At 37.3% G+C, this 15435-nt stretch overlaps 1 protein-coding gene and 1 pseudogene across 2 annotated transcripts in view; one reads left to right on the forward strand and one right to left on the reverse strand.

Moving 5' to 3' along the window:
• TMPRSS15 (transmembrane protease, serine 15) overlaps positions 1-15435 on the reverse strand; it is a 170913-nt gene that overhangs the window by 78589 nt on the left and 76889 nt on the right. For both annotated transcript variants that reach the window (XM_021068532.1, NM_001001259.1), the window contains 3 exon segments: positions 12054-12159; positions 9983-10133; positions 7922-8057 (listed from right to left, as the gene is read on the reverse strand). In XM_021068532.1, the coding sequence (XP_020924191.1) occupies positions 7922-8057; positions 9983-10133; positions 12054-12159 (393 nt within the window).
• Positions 10407-11187, forward strand: LOC102163461 (annotated as a pseudogene).

Here is a 15435-nt window from a genome sequence, read left to right on the forward strand (position 1 = left end):
ATTAACTCCCTGATGCAGGGCGAAAAAAGAATATTCATAATAGAACGAATCTTATACCTGCCACTCTCTTATGAGAAGGGCTGATAAATCACTACTCTTGCCATTTCTTTTTTTTTTTTTTCTTTCTTTTTTTCCCATTATTTATTTATTTTTTTCCAATAGAGAGGAAGCTCCACCATACTGTATATTGTATTGAGGCATTTAACTGCTAGGAAAGGGAGACAAAATCTCTACTTGTTAAATAATTGCCCTACACTGTCCAGGAGTCAACTTGAGACTGACCTTAATGCAAACTTGGGAAAAAATAAAGCACAGATCTGCCAGTTAAGAGTATGATCCTCAAGTAGGCAGATTAACTTTATGAAATCCTTAATCTACTTTATATTTATCTTATTAGAAGAAAATTCTACAGTAATGTAAACATTTGTCAACTACTTTAAGCATCCCAGTTCTATCTTATTTTTTATTACCACCTTACATTTAAAAGTAACCTAATTAGAAGAATATAGAAAACTGAGGTAGGTACACATTTTTCCTATTATTAAAGGCAAATGATAGTGAAATTATTTACTCCTAATAATATAGAAATCAGTCACAGGAGGGAAAATTAACTGTCTCCACACCTACAGCAGAACCTTTAGTCATACCCTCTTCTTCATTCCCTCTTTTATATTTCATCTGCCTCATTTATGAAGACTTTTCTTTCAATTCATGTGAATCCTCCAAAGTTGTATGTAGTGATTTCCTAGATTTGGGTTTTATCACATGCACAGCTGTGGCTCAAAGCAGTGTCATTGCCAACGTATCCTGTTAGGTAAGGTGACAGGGCTTGGTCCCTCTTATACGCCCACGTGAGCCATGCTTGTCCAGAACCATAAGTGCTTAAAAGAATATAAAACCTCTTAAAAAACTGTATTGTTTGCAAAATTTTCATGCACATTATCTAATCTGGGGAACAAGGTGGTGTATAAAAAGAAAAATATGTTGGAGCTAGTGGATGAAAATTGTCATTCTGAATTAGTTGTCTTTTTGAGCCTGAGTCTTCTCATACATAAAATATATATTAGAAGTTTTCCAGGTCTTTGTAAAAATCAGACATAATTTATGTAAAGTGCCAACACATTACCTGGCATACTCGATACTGGTTTTCAATGTTTTCAATGTATCCTTGTGGATTAGGTAATTACTAACACTTTTCAATTTTAAATGGACAATCTGGGCATTGAAGGCTTTCTGCTACTTGCTAATGGCTGTGCACATTCACTTAGTATCAAAGTCAAGACTTCAACCAAGTTAGCCTCAAGTTGATCTCATAGTATGTTACTGTCTCCTACTGGGTTGATTAAACAGGAATCATTTCAACCATCTGATCCAAGCCATAGGCTGGGTTTAGACTGGGACTCAGTAAGTGGCACTTGGTGGGTGTGTGATATATACTTGATATGACAAGGAGGAGGACAGAAGGGAATATGAATGAAAGCACTAACAAGCAAGGTCAATGACGGCTGGATCTAGAAGGAAGAAAACAGTGTACACAGGATGCTGGAGAAGACACTGGAACCAAGGAAAGAATGATAATGTGGAACAAGGGAAGGTTCTCCACTGGAAAAGGGTGAAAGAATTGCAAGCTCCTATAGCAGCTGTTCCTTCCAGGTGAATCTTCTTCTTGATTGTGTGACTCATTATCTTGCAAAGATTTCTGAAGAAGGAGCTGCTACAACCTGTCAATTCCCATATCGTTACAATGCATGTAATTTTAGTATTTCTAAGTGCTTTGAATCTTCCTTCAGTCCTCAAGGGAACTAATGGGGCAGGAGGGTGTAACTATAGGGACAAAATAACGTGGCAGACTGGAGACTGGGGAAAGCCAACTCCTCCTACTCCGTAAATTTACCCAAGGCCAGTGTGGTCAGTGGGGGTGCTGTTGTTTAAATATCATTCCATTTTCTCTTCAAGGAATAGGAAAGTTTCAAAATCAAATACTCCTCATATAGGATAAGCAATGAGTTCCTGCTGTATAGCACAGGGAACTATATCTAGTCACTTGTGATGGAACATGATGGAGGATAATTGGAGAAAAACATTTTATACACACACACACACACGACTGGGTCACTTTGCTGTGTAGTAGAAATTGACAGAACACTGTAAATCAACTATAATGGAAAAAAATACTCCTTATAGAGTAAATAATCAACAATTTGGAGAATGTACTAAATGTTCACCTCTCTAAACACTTGATGTATATTACACGTAGATGAGTAGATACGAACATACAACCAAAACTAAGATGGAGAGGGAGGAGAGGGACGTCTTGGAAATTTCCATTTCTCTTTTTAACCACCTGCCAAAGGAATGACTCTTGATGTTTGTCAGATCTGTTGAAAATTGCTCCTCACAAAGGATCTTTTTTATGTGCAACTGTACATACAGGTTTTGTACTATAATGTATTACCATTCCGATGTTGATAGTTATTAAACTAGATAATTTTAGACCTCCCCCCCCAAAAAAAAAAAGTCTGTTAAGTCTGTTCAGGCAAGCAGTTGACCTAGCATTTCTCTACTGAATAGAAATCATGGAAAATCCATCCCTCTAAAATACCTTACAAAGGAGTTCTCCTTGTGGCGCAGTGGAAAGAATCCAACTAGGAACCATGAGGTTGTGGTTCGATCCCTGGCCTTGCTCAGTGGGTTAAGGATCTGGAGTTGCCCTAAGCTGTGGTGTAGGTCTCAGACACGGCTCTGGCACTGCTGTGGCTCTGGTGTAGGCTGGCAGCTATAGCTCCGATTAGACCCCTAGCCTGGGAACCTCCGTATGTGGCGGGTGCAGCTCTAAAAAACACAAAAAGACAAAAAAAAAAAAAAACCCAAAAAACAAAAAACCTTAAAAATAATAAAATACTTAAGAAGTACTTGTTGAAATACATTTCAAATATAATTTTATACCAAATAATTCATCAGAATTTCTGATCCTTGACCTTGTATATCAGTTACTCTCTGTATATGATTGACTATAAGGAATTGGCAAAAGCACTTTCAGGCATTCTAAACATGATGACCCAATTTATTTTAATGTTGGTGTTGCCATAGTGGAGATGTAGCATGTGCTTCTTAATGGAGGAGCCAAACACTCCTGAAATCTAATTCTGGAAGTCACAGTCCTGCTGTGTCATTTAATAATCCACCTCCACCCAGAGAATGAGAGTTAAATAACCTGCTTGGTACAGGGACCTCTATCCATTTACAGTTGTTAAACTCTTCCATTTTTCATTTGCTTAGAGCTGTTCTCTCAAAGATTTGTATTCTGATTAATTTCTTACTATGCCTATAGAGATTTCCACCACATGCAGTATGAAAATAACATGCAGCATGAAAATAACATGCAGGATTTTGCAAAGTGGCTGTCAGGGATAGATATTTTCCTTAAGGCATATCATTTTTAATCTGAGTTTAAACTTTTGACATAAATGAGATATGCATCACTGTGAGGCATTTACTGTAGGATGGAAAGGAGTCCAGCTTTTACTTACTGCAAGAGGGTTGAAATTAAAATTATTTATGACAAGATATTTAAAACAAGAAATAAAGATGATAACAGCAGGTTTCTAATTGGTACTATTATGTGATGGAAATAAGAGGTGAAGTTTAAGAAATAATACCACACACTGATGTTTGAATATATTAAAAGAGGCTAATTTAAAAGATCCATAATAATTATTATTTTTTTCTTTTTACAGCTTCACCTGCTGCACATGGAAGTTCCTGTGCTAAGGGGAGGAATTGGAGCTGCAGCTGCAGGCCTGTGCCACAGCAATAACAGATCCAAGCTGCATTTGCAATCTACACTGCAGCTTATGGCAACACCGGATCCTTAACCCACTTGAGCGAGGCCAGGGATCAAACCAGCTTCCTCACGAATATTATGTTGGGTTCTTAACCCACTGATTAACAATGGGAACTCCAAAAGTCCGCAATTATTTTTTATTATTACTGTAATAGATAGTATCTATAGTACTATAGACATTTGAAATGCCTAGGTTGTAATATAAAAAGAAAATTTGGGGTTTTGGTTCATCAAAATTTAACTTCCATTAACAGGTTATAGTGACTAGCCATGATATAATTTTATTAATTTTGTCACAGTAAAGTTCAATTTTTATTCCCTGTGGTTTATAATTTATTTATAATTAACAGTAATCTAGCCACTAAGAGATCTAAGAGTTGGCTGTTTCAAACATAAAAAGATGAAAACAAAATTGAATAGCCCCAAACACCCAGATATAAGATAATATGCAGTTAATATGGAATTTGCTAAGGGTCTGAATATCAAGCCAAAATGATATGAGACAAACGGCTCTATTGGAACATGGCCATCACTTTCAAGAGAGTTAAATAGGTACCGACTCATTCTTACATGAGTAACTAAAGTTAAATATTTTTTAGCTCTAAGTACAATATGACCCTATGAAACTTTCCAAATTAACTTTTGTTTTGTGTTTGTAAATGGAAAATGGCCTAATAATGGTCAAATAGAGCAAAAGTGTAGAAATAACAAGTGACTATTATAATAGCTAAAACTACCTTGTCTCCCCCCCCCAGTCCATTAAGTCACCCCTGCCGCCCCAATAAGTTTTAACAGCCCAGAAATAAGTCATAGGCTGAAACATAGAATAAGTATATTCAAAAATAAAACTATTTAGTAGGTACTTGTCATGAATCATCCCGATAGTGTTGCAAATTGGCATTATGTTTGTGTAATGGAATGTTGACTTTTTAAAAAGTGTTCTCAACACAATCCCCATGTTTAAATTCTTTTGCTAAGGTCACAGGGCAAAATCATAGACCAGATGCAGCAGCAAGTGATTAAAATCACAAAATGAAAGAACCCCTGCAATTAGGAAAATTGAACTTACATTTCCCCAAACTAGGCACAACCTGGATCCCTAGGAACAACAGGGATAACTGGCCTTTGCCAGTCAGTTACTTGACTGGGATTATTTTCTTATTTAAAAGCTCTATAAGAGCCAAAGAAAAGGCTATTAGCCAGTCAGCCATGGTTTCCTTTTGTTTCTGCTTAAACAAATCAGTGATGTGGAACCAGAAAAGCTCTGCTCAAACACGTATTTCACTGAACCAATTGCAAATGGCATTAGAATGAAATTGTTCAGAACGCATTTGATGGTAATTAACATTTTCTGCTGTGCTAACTATTGCCCTGAAGCGAACCATTTGGAAACTGGAACAAATATACTCTGGACAAATTCTGAAGTTTATATTTTTAAATCAGATGGGTTATTCTACCGTTATAATTTCCCTATTGTGAAAATATGCAGGAATATCATGCTTCCTTGAACTGAGGTATTATCTTTTTCTCTTTCCGATTGGAATAGATATGAGGATGTCCCATAGAGGTTAGACAAAGTTTTAATATGGAAAATCACATTTAAAGTTTTATTTAGTATGATTTTATGTACTAAAGGTATCTCAAAATTTTTTACATAATGATGAAATTTTGCTACTTTTAAAAATACCAAGTCAATAAAATTTTCTTTTTTTTTGGTCATTTGGCTTTTCTAGGGTCGTTCCCGTGGCATATGGAGGCCCCCAGGCCAGGGGTCTACCTGAAGCTGCAGCCGCCGGCCTACACCAGAGCCAGAGCAACACAGGATCCGAGCCGAGTCTGCAACCCACACCATAGCTCACTGCAATGCTGGGTCCCCAACCCACCGAGCAAGGCCAGGGATCGAACCCGCAACCCCATGGTTCCCAGTCGGACCCGCCAACCTCTGCGCCACAATGAGAACCCCAAAATTGTGTTACTTTTATCAGAAATTTTTTCTGCTTGACCACTTATTGATGAATAGAGGAATATGCTGGCAGAAAGGAATACGAAGATAATCTATTCTCTTAAATGACTGCAATATCAAAAGAGCAAGAAGTTTGTTCTTGGTATCTAGTATCCATAGCAATTATTTATAAACTAGGAGTGATTTTAATGATTATAATTTTTGCATAAAATATTTTATACATAGACTGGAAGGATATGGACACCAATACACAATGAAGTGAGACAATTATTATTAAACGATGCTGTGAAACCTATACTATTGCATTAATTTTGGTATTTTCTCCATCCCTAGCCCCACCATCATTTTCAAGCTTGAGTTCTGATTATCAAAATATTGTTTGGCAAAAATGTATGTGTTGACAAAAATATATATATATAGCAAAGATAGAGAGGGAGAGAGGGAGGGAGAGAAGGCAGGCTTAGTTTGTACGTAATAATATTTTTTGATGATCTATTTATGTGAGGTGAAGAACCAGTCAGACACTGGTGAAGCAAAGGTGAATTAGATCCAGAGTTTGGTGTCAAGAAAACTTCTTGCCACAATTTTGTATCCAATATTATTGCATGGTACTTTTCTGCTTTTGTTTCAATTTTAGGAGTGTTATTCTGTCTCTTAGTCTTAATACTTTAGAGCCTTTTCCAACTCACACTCTCTTCTCCAAAGTCCATTATCACTTAATTCTCTCATTTAATGACTTTTAGGGACACATAGTTCAATACTGCTTTTAATGTTTATTAATATATAAATAAATATAACATAGATCATATATTTTTCATGTATCAGTGGTTATTGCTCCATCTTACATTTCTTGTGCAGCACTTTGTTATATAGCGGATATTTATAAAATTTGAACGAATGTTCAAAATATTAATTTATGTATAACTCATACATGTACCTAAATATGTTAATACACACAATGGTAAGTGTAGAGTAGAGTTGAGGTGGGATGTAAGAGCACATGCAATATGGTGGCATGGGACGAGTATGACCACGTGATTATTCTCCTCTCTCTTAATGACTGCTCATTTTTAATATATTCTGTAACACCAGCCATTTGTCTTTAAAGCTTTTAAGTTGTTAAAGCCATTCATCCGAAAAGCCTGAGTTTTTTAACATAAAGATTAGAAGCATGAAAATACATAATTTTGGAAGTAAAATCAAATTTGGGTAAATTACCAACAGATTTGCTAACGTGAGCATGGGCAGAATTTCAAGTGTGCTTGGCACAAAAGGGGAGATGGAAAAAGTGCTATCTTTTATGACAGAACAAAAACATCTATGAAGTTCAACACAATCAAAACTGTAGAGCTGGATGAGCTTCCAGCCACATAATTCAAAGGCAAAAGGGATGTTTTTGTATCAAAACTACAATGTAATGAAAACATCCCAATAGAGAGATGTTTGATATCATTTATCATATTTATACACACATATAATATACATATTCATTTGTTTTTGGTCAGATCCCACAATCTGAAATTGGTATTCAGAGATTATCTCCTTTGACATTGATGGCTGATAATGTACCTTCTGCTTTTGAAATGTCATATTTCCAATTTGAGTTAAGAGCACAGGTAGACCTCGGCTCTATTTTGTTCACTTGAAATAAAAGATCCCATATGGCATCAAAATCCTTGTCACTATTTCAGGACAAAAGTCTTATGTATGATCTAGGACTGTATATTCAAAGTCCAGACCCAATCATTACTATTAAATTTTTCAGCTGCAAGAATCCTAAGGCTTCTTCTCAAAAGACTATACATAGGCCATGCTACATGCCAATACAGCATTAGTTTGTATTAAATGGAAAAAGAAAAGGAAATCAGTACCCTTACTATTTTCAAAAATCAAAATGTACTAAAATGACCATAAATATGACACATAACAGTGATTTCATTTTGGATTTGTATATCACATGTTAGACTAGCTTCCATTTTACTTGTATGTTAAAGTTTTTGATTTTTAGTGAAAAAATAATACTAGGGCAAGATAATTTTTTAAAAAGGTGTAGAATGATCTACCTGAAAATATTAATAACTTAATTAGAAGAAATACATGTTAAAGTTACTTACTAGGAAGTTCTGGCGGAGAAGTTGGGACCAAAGTTGGTTCTGGATAAAGACTCACATTGCAAATCCCATATGTTAGGCTAATGTCATCCAAAGCTATATCACTCAGAAACTGGTTTTTAAATGCATTAAAAGCAACCTGTAATTCAGAGGAGCATATAAAACAATTCCAATTTAATTTTTTCTGACTTGATTCTTCTGGTGCCACAGTATTCTCTCAAGGCCATGCCCACATAATATTGAAATATTGTTTCTTAAGGTCATTCAGCTGAGCCTAACTCCCTAATGACATGCTTACACTAGTCTAAATTTTCATTAGTGTCTTCTTTGTTAGGCAACACTGTCAACAGTTTGTCTCCATTTTGTCTTTCTCTCCTGATATTGTCATACCCTGTTGCACTCTGTCTTATATACACTTATCATCTGGCAGAGAAGAGCAAACTTTTTCTAGCTTCTTTCCTTAATAATATTAAAAAGCCGTCTGCCTTCTTGGAGCATACAAGTGCCAAAGAGAAGACACACCAATCAGATAATTTAGATGAAAGAAGGAAACATGAAAATACAATACAGCTATTCAGGGCCAGCTGGTACTGGTGACAATTCACTCAGGCTGGTGTGGGATATATTGTGAAGATGGTGCCTAAAGGACACAGGCTAGACTTGGGAGAAAGGTCTTCTACTCAGAGGAAATACATTAGCGTCTTAAAGACTACATGTATTTTTTTTTTTTTGGTCTTTTTTTTTTTTTTTTTTTTCCTTTTCTAGGGCCGCTCCTGCGGCATATGGAGGTTCCCAGGCTAGGGGCCCAATCAGAGCTGTAGCTGCCAGCCTACACCACAGCCACAGCAACGTGGGATCCGAGCCAACACTACTGTAGAGTATCCATTCACTCACTTGGTAATTCTACCTACTTCATGGTAAAGATGATTCCAAACAAGAAGTGTTGTCTCCCTTTCATGTAGGCACAAACTGAGTCTCAAAGAGACTAAAGTAACTTGCTCGAGATTTCAGAACAAAGTGACAAAGCAAGGTGTAAATATTTGTAGAATTTGGTGCTCTCAGTCTGTTTGATGAGCTGACTTTGAAAAGGTGGTGCAGTTTTATTACTTTTAAAAAGTGCTCTGTAAGTTGAGCCAGATTTGGTCACTGCAATACGTACCTCCTACTTCTACCATCTCCTTGTTCCCTTGATGTTCCATTTTTCTTTACCCTTTCTTGAATTATCAGAAAACAAAGATGGGGATGAAAACTTTACAGAATGAATATAGAATCAAAATAAAGAGGGTAAGGAAAAAGGAAAGAAAGGGGAAAAAAAAGAGATGGGAGGAATACAGATGAGGGCATTGATTACTGCCTGCCTTTGATCACATAACAGCAAAGCACTGAAGCTCCACGAATGACGATGTCTGTCCAAATGTACATCTTCTGGAAGTTATACTCTCTTGCCTGAAATTACCCAACTAAAGCACTGTTAATCTGGTCAAACTATCAGCTTATATTAGCCTTTTTAAAAAATTCAAACACCCTTAGGAAGAGAACACATTAGGCTGTTAGGCGAAAAATTAATTCACCCTAATGTGGAATAAATGAGCAGAGACTTCCCAATGATACAGCTCATAAAATTTGTTTCTAAAGGAAATATATGGTAATTAAGTCAGAGTGGGGCAGGGTGGATGGATACCGGTGGGTATGGATGTTTTAACAGGAAAAGATGATACCCTAGAAAAGTGCAGGGCTGATCCAGGTGATGTTTGTGAAAAGTTAGAAGACCTAGTTGGACAGAAGACATAGGAAGATGCTGTTGGCTTGTGTCATAAAGTTGCTGAAGAAAGCTGAAATATCTTGAAAATTTCTATGAATTTTATGGCTCGTTATAAGGACTTCAAGCAGTAAATCATTCCTCAATGAGTAGTTTTTAATAGTTAATGAATAAAAATAGTGGGACTCAAAGGGGAAAAAAAAGGAGGAAGGTTAGGAAAGTAGAGAAAGTATCACCACATCACCATAAATTATAATTGTATCACCATTTTTATAATACACACAATTATAAAATATTTTGCCAACCTTAAATTCCACTGTTTCATTTAATGTTACTTGTCCATAGTTCCAATTTTCTCCATAATTTCCTTCCTTTTGGAAAATTATCTTCTCCATGTTTTGGTCATTGCTGATATTAATGCTTAATTTATAGACGTTTTCACCATACATATAATACCTAGTTTGGAAACAAGTGAAAATGGATGGATTCGCACATTAGAATATATATGTATATATTCAGGTTCTTCTAAATCCTTTACTTAAATATCTCCTTTTCCCTTGGGTAAGGAAGTTGCTAGAGAAAAGGAGGGAGTTTCTTGGCATTTTGCCACTTTATCAATTGAAAAAGTTAACGGCTAATGCATTAAAATTTGGGACAATACCAAGAGAAAGACTCTGGAGCTGCTATAGTTGCCTGGCCAGGGAGCTGAGCTGAACAGTCATTGTTAGAATGTCGGGCAAAGACTGAATTGAAATCTTTCTCTTGAGAATGGCACAGATCATCATGAAAGCTCAGTTAAAAGGAGCAGACAGGTCAAAAGCTCGGAAGAAAAAACTCTGATGCCTTAACCCTTTGATTTCCACTGATCCTTAAGAAGATAATAGAGACTAAAATGCTGATGGGTGAAGTGATGAGAGAAGCTGCTTTTTCACTTGCTGAGGCCAAGTTCACAGCAGGGACTTCAACACCACAGTTATCCAAGATATAAATAAAGCCCAAATGAAGATTAGAGCAAAGAAGATAACATAGCAGTGTTACCTTGCCAGTATTTGAACATAATCATGAAGGAACTGACAGTTATTAGCTGACTGCTTTAGCCAAAGGTGGCGAACAGTTGGCTAAACTGAAGAAGGATTATGCCAAAGCAGTAAAACTAGCGGAGGAACCAGATTTGCTGCAGACTTTTGTTACTTTGGATGAAGCTATTAAGATAACCAACAGGTGTGTAAATGTCATTGAACATGTCATCATTCCCCAGATTGAATGCACCCTCGATTATAGCGTCACAGGGTTGGATGAGAGCGAGAAGAGTTCTATAGGTTAAAGAAAATACAAGAGAAGAAAAAGATTCTCAGGGAAAATCTGAGAAGAACTTGGAGCAACGGAAGGCAGCTACAGGGAACAGAGGAGTTTCTGATATAGCTCAGTGGAAGCAAATCTGACTAGAATCCATGAGGACGCAGATTCGATCTCTGGCCTTGCTCAGTGCGTTAAGGATCCAGTGCTGCTGTGAGCTGTGGTGTAGATCACAGACATGGCTTGGATCTGGCATTACAGTGGCTATGGTGTAGACCAGTGGCTGCAGCTCCGATTCCCTAGCCTGAGAACCTCCGTGTACCACGGGTGAGGCTCTAAAAGACAAAAAAAGAAAAAAAGAAAAAGAGGTAACAGAGCCTGCTAATATCTGGCTGAAGAGAAAGATAAGGATTTTCTGTTTGAATAAGCTTTCCTTCTTTGGTTCTTTCAGCAGGCCTATGATGGCTCCATTTTAATTCATGGTGTGTAGGTTTTGTATGTGTGGCCATTTATTTTTCAGCCTAAGAATTTTTCTGGTTGTAAATTTCCCTGGATGTCCATTTATGAGGTTACTTTTGCAGAATCATAATTCAGCAACCATTTATCACCAATGTGATTTGTAGAATCTGCCCAGAAATTTGTAGAATTTATTTTGCAGAAGTGTCACCATACTCCATTTATGTGTGTATTATAAGTGATCTGATAACCAAGCATATTAAGAAATTCCCCTTCAGAAATAGCAGTGGTCTGAGGTCAGCTACCACTGGAGGATCCTTTGTTCCTACCTTTTCACACACTTTGGCACCTTTGTCTGAGATTGGAGCCTTGCGTTAGTTACTGTGGTACTTCTCTCCCTCAAGCTTTTTGAAAATCTTCACTGATTTTTTTTTCCTTTAATGGCAGGTCTCTGCCCTATCATGGGAACAGTTCTGCTAATTCAAATGTGACTGCTATAAACAATAAAACAATTTAAAAATGAAACAACAATTGGGGACAATAGTAAAATTTGAGCCTGGCAACTTAAGAAAAACAATGTTACCCATTAAATAAGACATTAGTTAACATATGCAAATAACATACCAGAAACTAAGGCAGACTGGTTCTAAAGTGGGTTCTAAAGGGAGGCTTAAAAGTCCTACTCTTTCTTGTCTCCCTCCTGGTCCAGTTGGGGTGGAAATGTAAAATCCTGTAAAAACAACACACAAGTTTTTACTTCACTTAAGTATTAGCATTTTCATTGTATAAGCTATATTATTCATAAGCAGAAAAGCACAACTTTAAGATGAAACTATGAGGAGACATTCAGGTAGGTAGAAAAGGGACAACAGGAGTTCTTGTCGTGGAGCAGTGGTTAACGAATCCAACTAGGAACCATGAGGTTGCCGGTTCAGTCCCTGGCCTTGCCCGGTGGGGTAACGATCTGGCGTTGCCATGAGCTGTGGTGTAGGTTGCAGACGCGGCTCGGATCCCGCGTTGCTGTGGCTCTGGTGTAGGCCAGTGGCTACAGCTCCGATTCGACCCCTAGCCTGGGAACCTCCATATGCCACGGGAGCGGCCCAAGAAATAGCAAAAAGACAAAAAAAAAAAAAAAAAAAAAAAAAAAAGAAAGAAAAGGGATAACAGACTAGAATCCAGAAGGCAATTTCCACAATAAATTGTTAAGAAAATCACTTAACTCTGGACCTCCCAATTTATATAACCAGAGCCTTGAACTGGAGCACAAAACGTATCAGACTCTGACTTACTATGAGCCCATGAGTGTTTCATCATATTATCATGGCCAATGACAACTTTACTTCCAATTTATTAATGTTTTGATTAAGTCACTCCTTTAGAGATAGTCAGCCCAAGAAGGTATTTAGATACGCTGGACAAATTCATGTTATGGGCAAGTACTTAAATAGAAATTTGAAGGTAACATTAAGTGTTTCTGAGACGGTCAATTTTTTATTCCACTAACTATACTATGTTTCTCTAAATAAGAAGTTACCTGGTTTTATAATAGTTGCATCTTCCATATTCCTCTGAATGATAACTAGTCAGATCACAGAGGAGCAGCAAGCATGTTAATCTACCTAAAAGCTTTCTAAATAGCTCAAGCCACTGCATAAAGTGCTTACTGGTCTGGAATTCATTATCCCAACCAATGATTTGAGTCATTTGAAGTGTGGGAAGAGTTGCTGGGGTAAGACCTTTTGAACATTTTCTAAGGCAAATTTAATTTTTTTTTAGTTTGCAGCTCATGTGTTATCACAGAAAACAGGAAAAATGGACCAAATTATTATATAAATATTAGATACATTTAATTTTATTGGAATGTAATTTCTAAAATGAAATGCTGAAATTTAGTGTTTATTTGAAATCATTCATCTTCTCTCTTGTGCTTTCAAACCTTTTTAAGGACATTTTCATGCTTTTCAAAAGCATGCCTAGGAGTTCCCGTCGTGGCGCAGGGGTTAACGAATCCGACTAGGAACCATGAGGTTGTGGGTTCGATCCCTGCCCTTGCTCAGTGGGGTAACGATCCGGCGTTGCCATGAGCTGTGGTGTAGGTTGCAGATGCGGCTCGGATCCTGCATTGCTGTGCCTCTGGCATAGGCTGGTGGCTACAGCTCCGATTCGACCCCTAGGCTGGGAACCTCCATATGCTGCGGGAGCGGCCCAAGAAATGCCAAAAAAAAAAAAAGCATGCCTAATTTCAAGCATCCCCCCTTCCTCCAGACTCTTACAACCACTAATCCACTTTAAACTTCTAGACTTGACTATTTGAATAATTCATATAAATGAAACCACACAACATATGGTCTTTTGGGAATGACTTCTTCCACTTGGTGTTTTCAAGGTTTAGCCCAGTTTCAGCATTCCTAGCACTTCATGACCTTTTATGGTGGGATAACATTCTACTGTAGGTATAGATCACATTTTAAAATGTATCCTTTCTTCAGGTGGAGGACATTTAGGTTGTTTCTGCTTCTTTGGATATTTTGAGTAATGTCACTGTAAACATGTTTTTGTGAGGATGATCATTTTCATTTCTCTTGAGGATGTACCAAGGAACAGAATTGCTGGGTCATGTATTTAATGGTATTAATCATGTTAGACTCTGTGTTTAACCTTTCAAGGAACTGTTTTCCATTTTGCATTCCCACCAGCAGTGTAAATCATTATAAGCTAACCATCTCTGTAGATGTGCAAAGAAACTAATTGTAGTTTTTATTTGCATGTATTTAAAAACCGATTTAATGGTATTTAATTCAGTGATGTTGAGAATGTTTTTATGTCCTTACTGGCCATTCATATATCTTCTTTGGGGAAGCGTTCAAATCCTTTGGCCATTTTTTGTCTCTATTATTGAGTTCTAAGGGTTCATTCTATATTTTGGATAATATTCCATCACCAGATATAAGATTTTCAAATATTTTATCCTATTCTGTGAGTTATTTTGAAAATTTCTTGATAGTATCATTCGAACCACAAATTTCTTTTATATATAAATTTTATAGTCAATGCTGTGTTTAAAATTAAAACCTATTAGTTTATAACATATGGAGTAATGTCATGAAGAAAAATGCTAGCAGAACAGCCAATAGATATATCAGTGCATATTAAGGATAGTGAGGCAAAAATTATTCAGAATGAATATTTTATCCAGGGAAATGATAAAATATCTTAGTAAATGTAACATACACACACATATTAGATTTAGATTGTGAAATGTAAACTAGAAATGAATGTGCATTTAATATGTTATATCATTACCACACCACTTGTACCTTATATAATGCTGTGATACTTTGTGAACATTTATTCTAGCTGTGTGGTTAGTTAGCGCTTCAATATTTCAACCCAATTAAAAGGCAGGATGGATACAGAAGACATGTTCCAGGATCCACTCTCTAAATGCCCAACTCTGGAGTTCCCATCATGGCTCAGTGTAAACGAATCTGACTAGTATCCATGAGGACGCAGGTTCGATCCCTGGCCTTACTCAGTGGGTTAAAGATCTGGCATTGCCGTGAGCTGTGGTGTAAATCGCAGACATGGCTTGGATCCCATATTATTGTGGCTGTGGCGTAGGCCAGAGTCTATAGCTCTGACTTGCCCCCTAGCCTGGGAACCTCCATGTGCCGCTTATGCAACCCTAAAAAGACAATAAATAGATAAATAAATGCCCAAGTCTGAGTCCCTTTGGAGTTGCTTAGAATATAGTTAGGGGAGTTCCCATGGTGGCGCAGTGGTTAACGAATCCGACTAGGAACCATGAGGTTGCGGGTTCGATCCCTGCCCTTGCTCAGTGGGTTAACGATCCGGCGTTGCCGTGAGCTGTGGTGTAGGTCGCAGACGCGGCTCGGATCCCGCGTTGCTGTGGCTCTGGCGTAGGCTGGTGGCTACAGCTCCGATAGACCCCTAGCCTGGGAACCTCCATATGCCGCGAGAGCGGCCCAAGAAATGGCAAAAAGAC

The sequence above is a fragment of the Sus scrofa genome, chromosome 13, assembly GCF_000003025.6.
Source record: "Sus scrofa isolate TJ Tabasco breed Duroc chromosome 13, Sscrofa11.1, whole genome shotgun sequence".
In the NCBI taxonomy this organism is placed as follows: Eukaryota; Metazoa; Chordata; class Mammalia; order Artiodactyla; family Suidae; genus Sus; species Sus scrofa.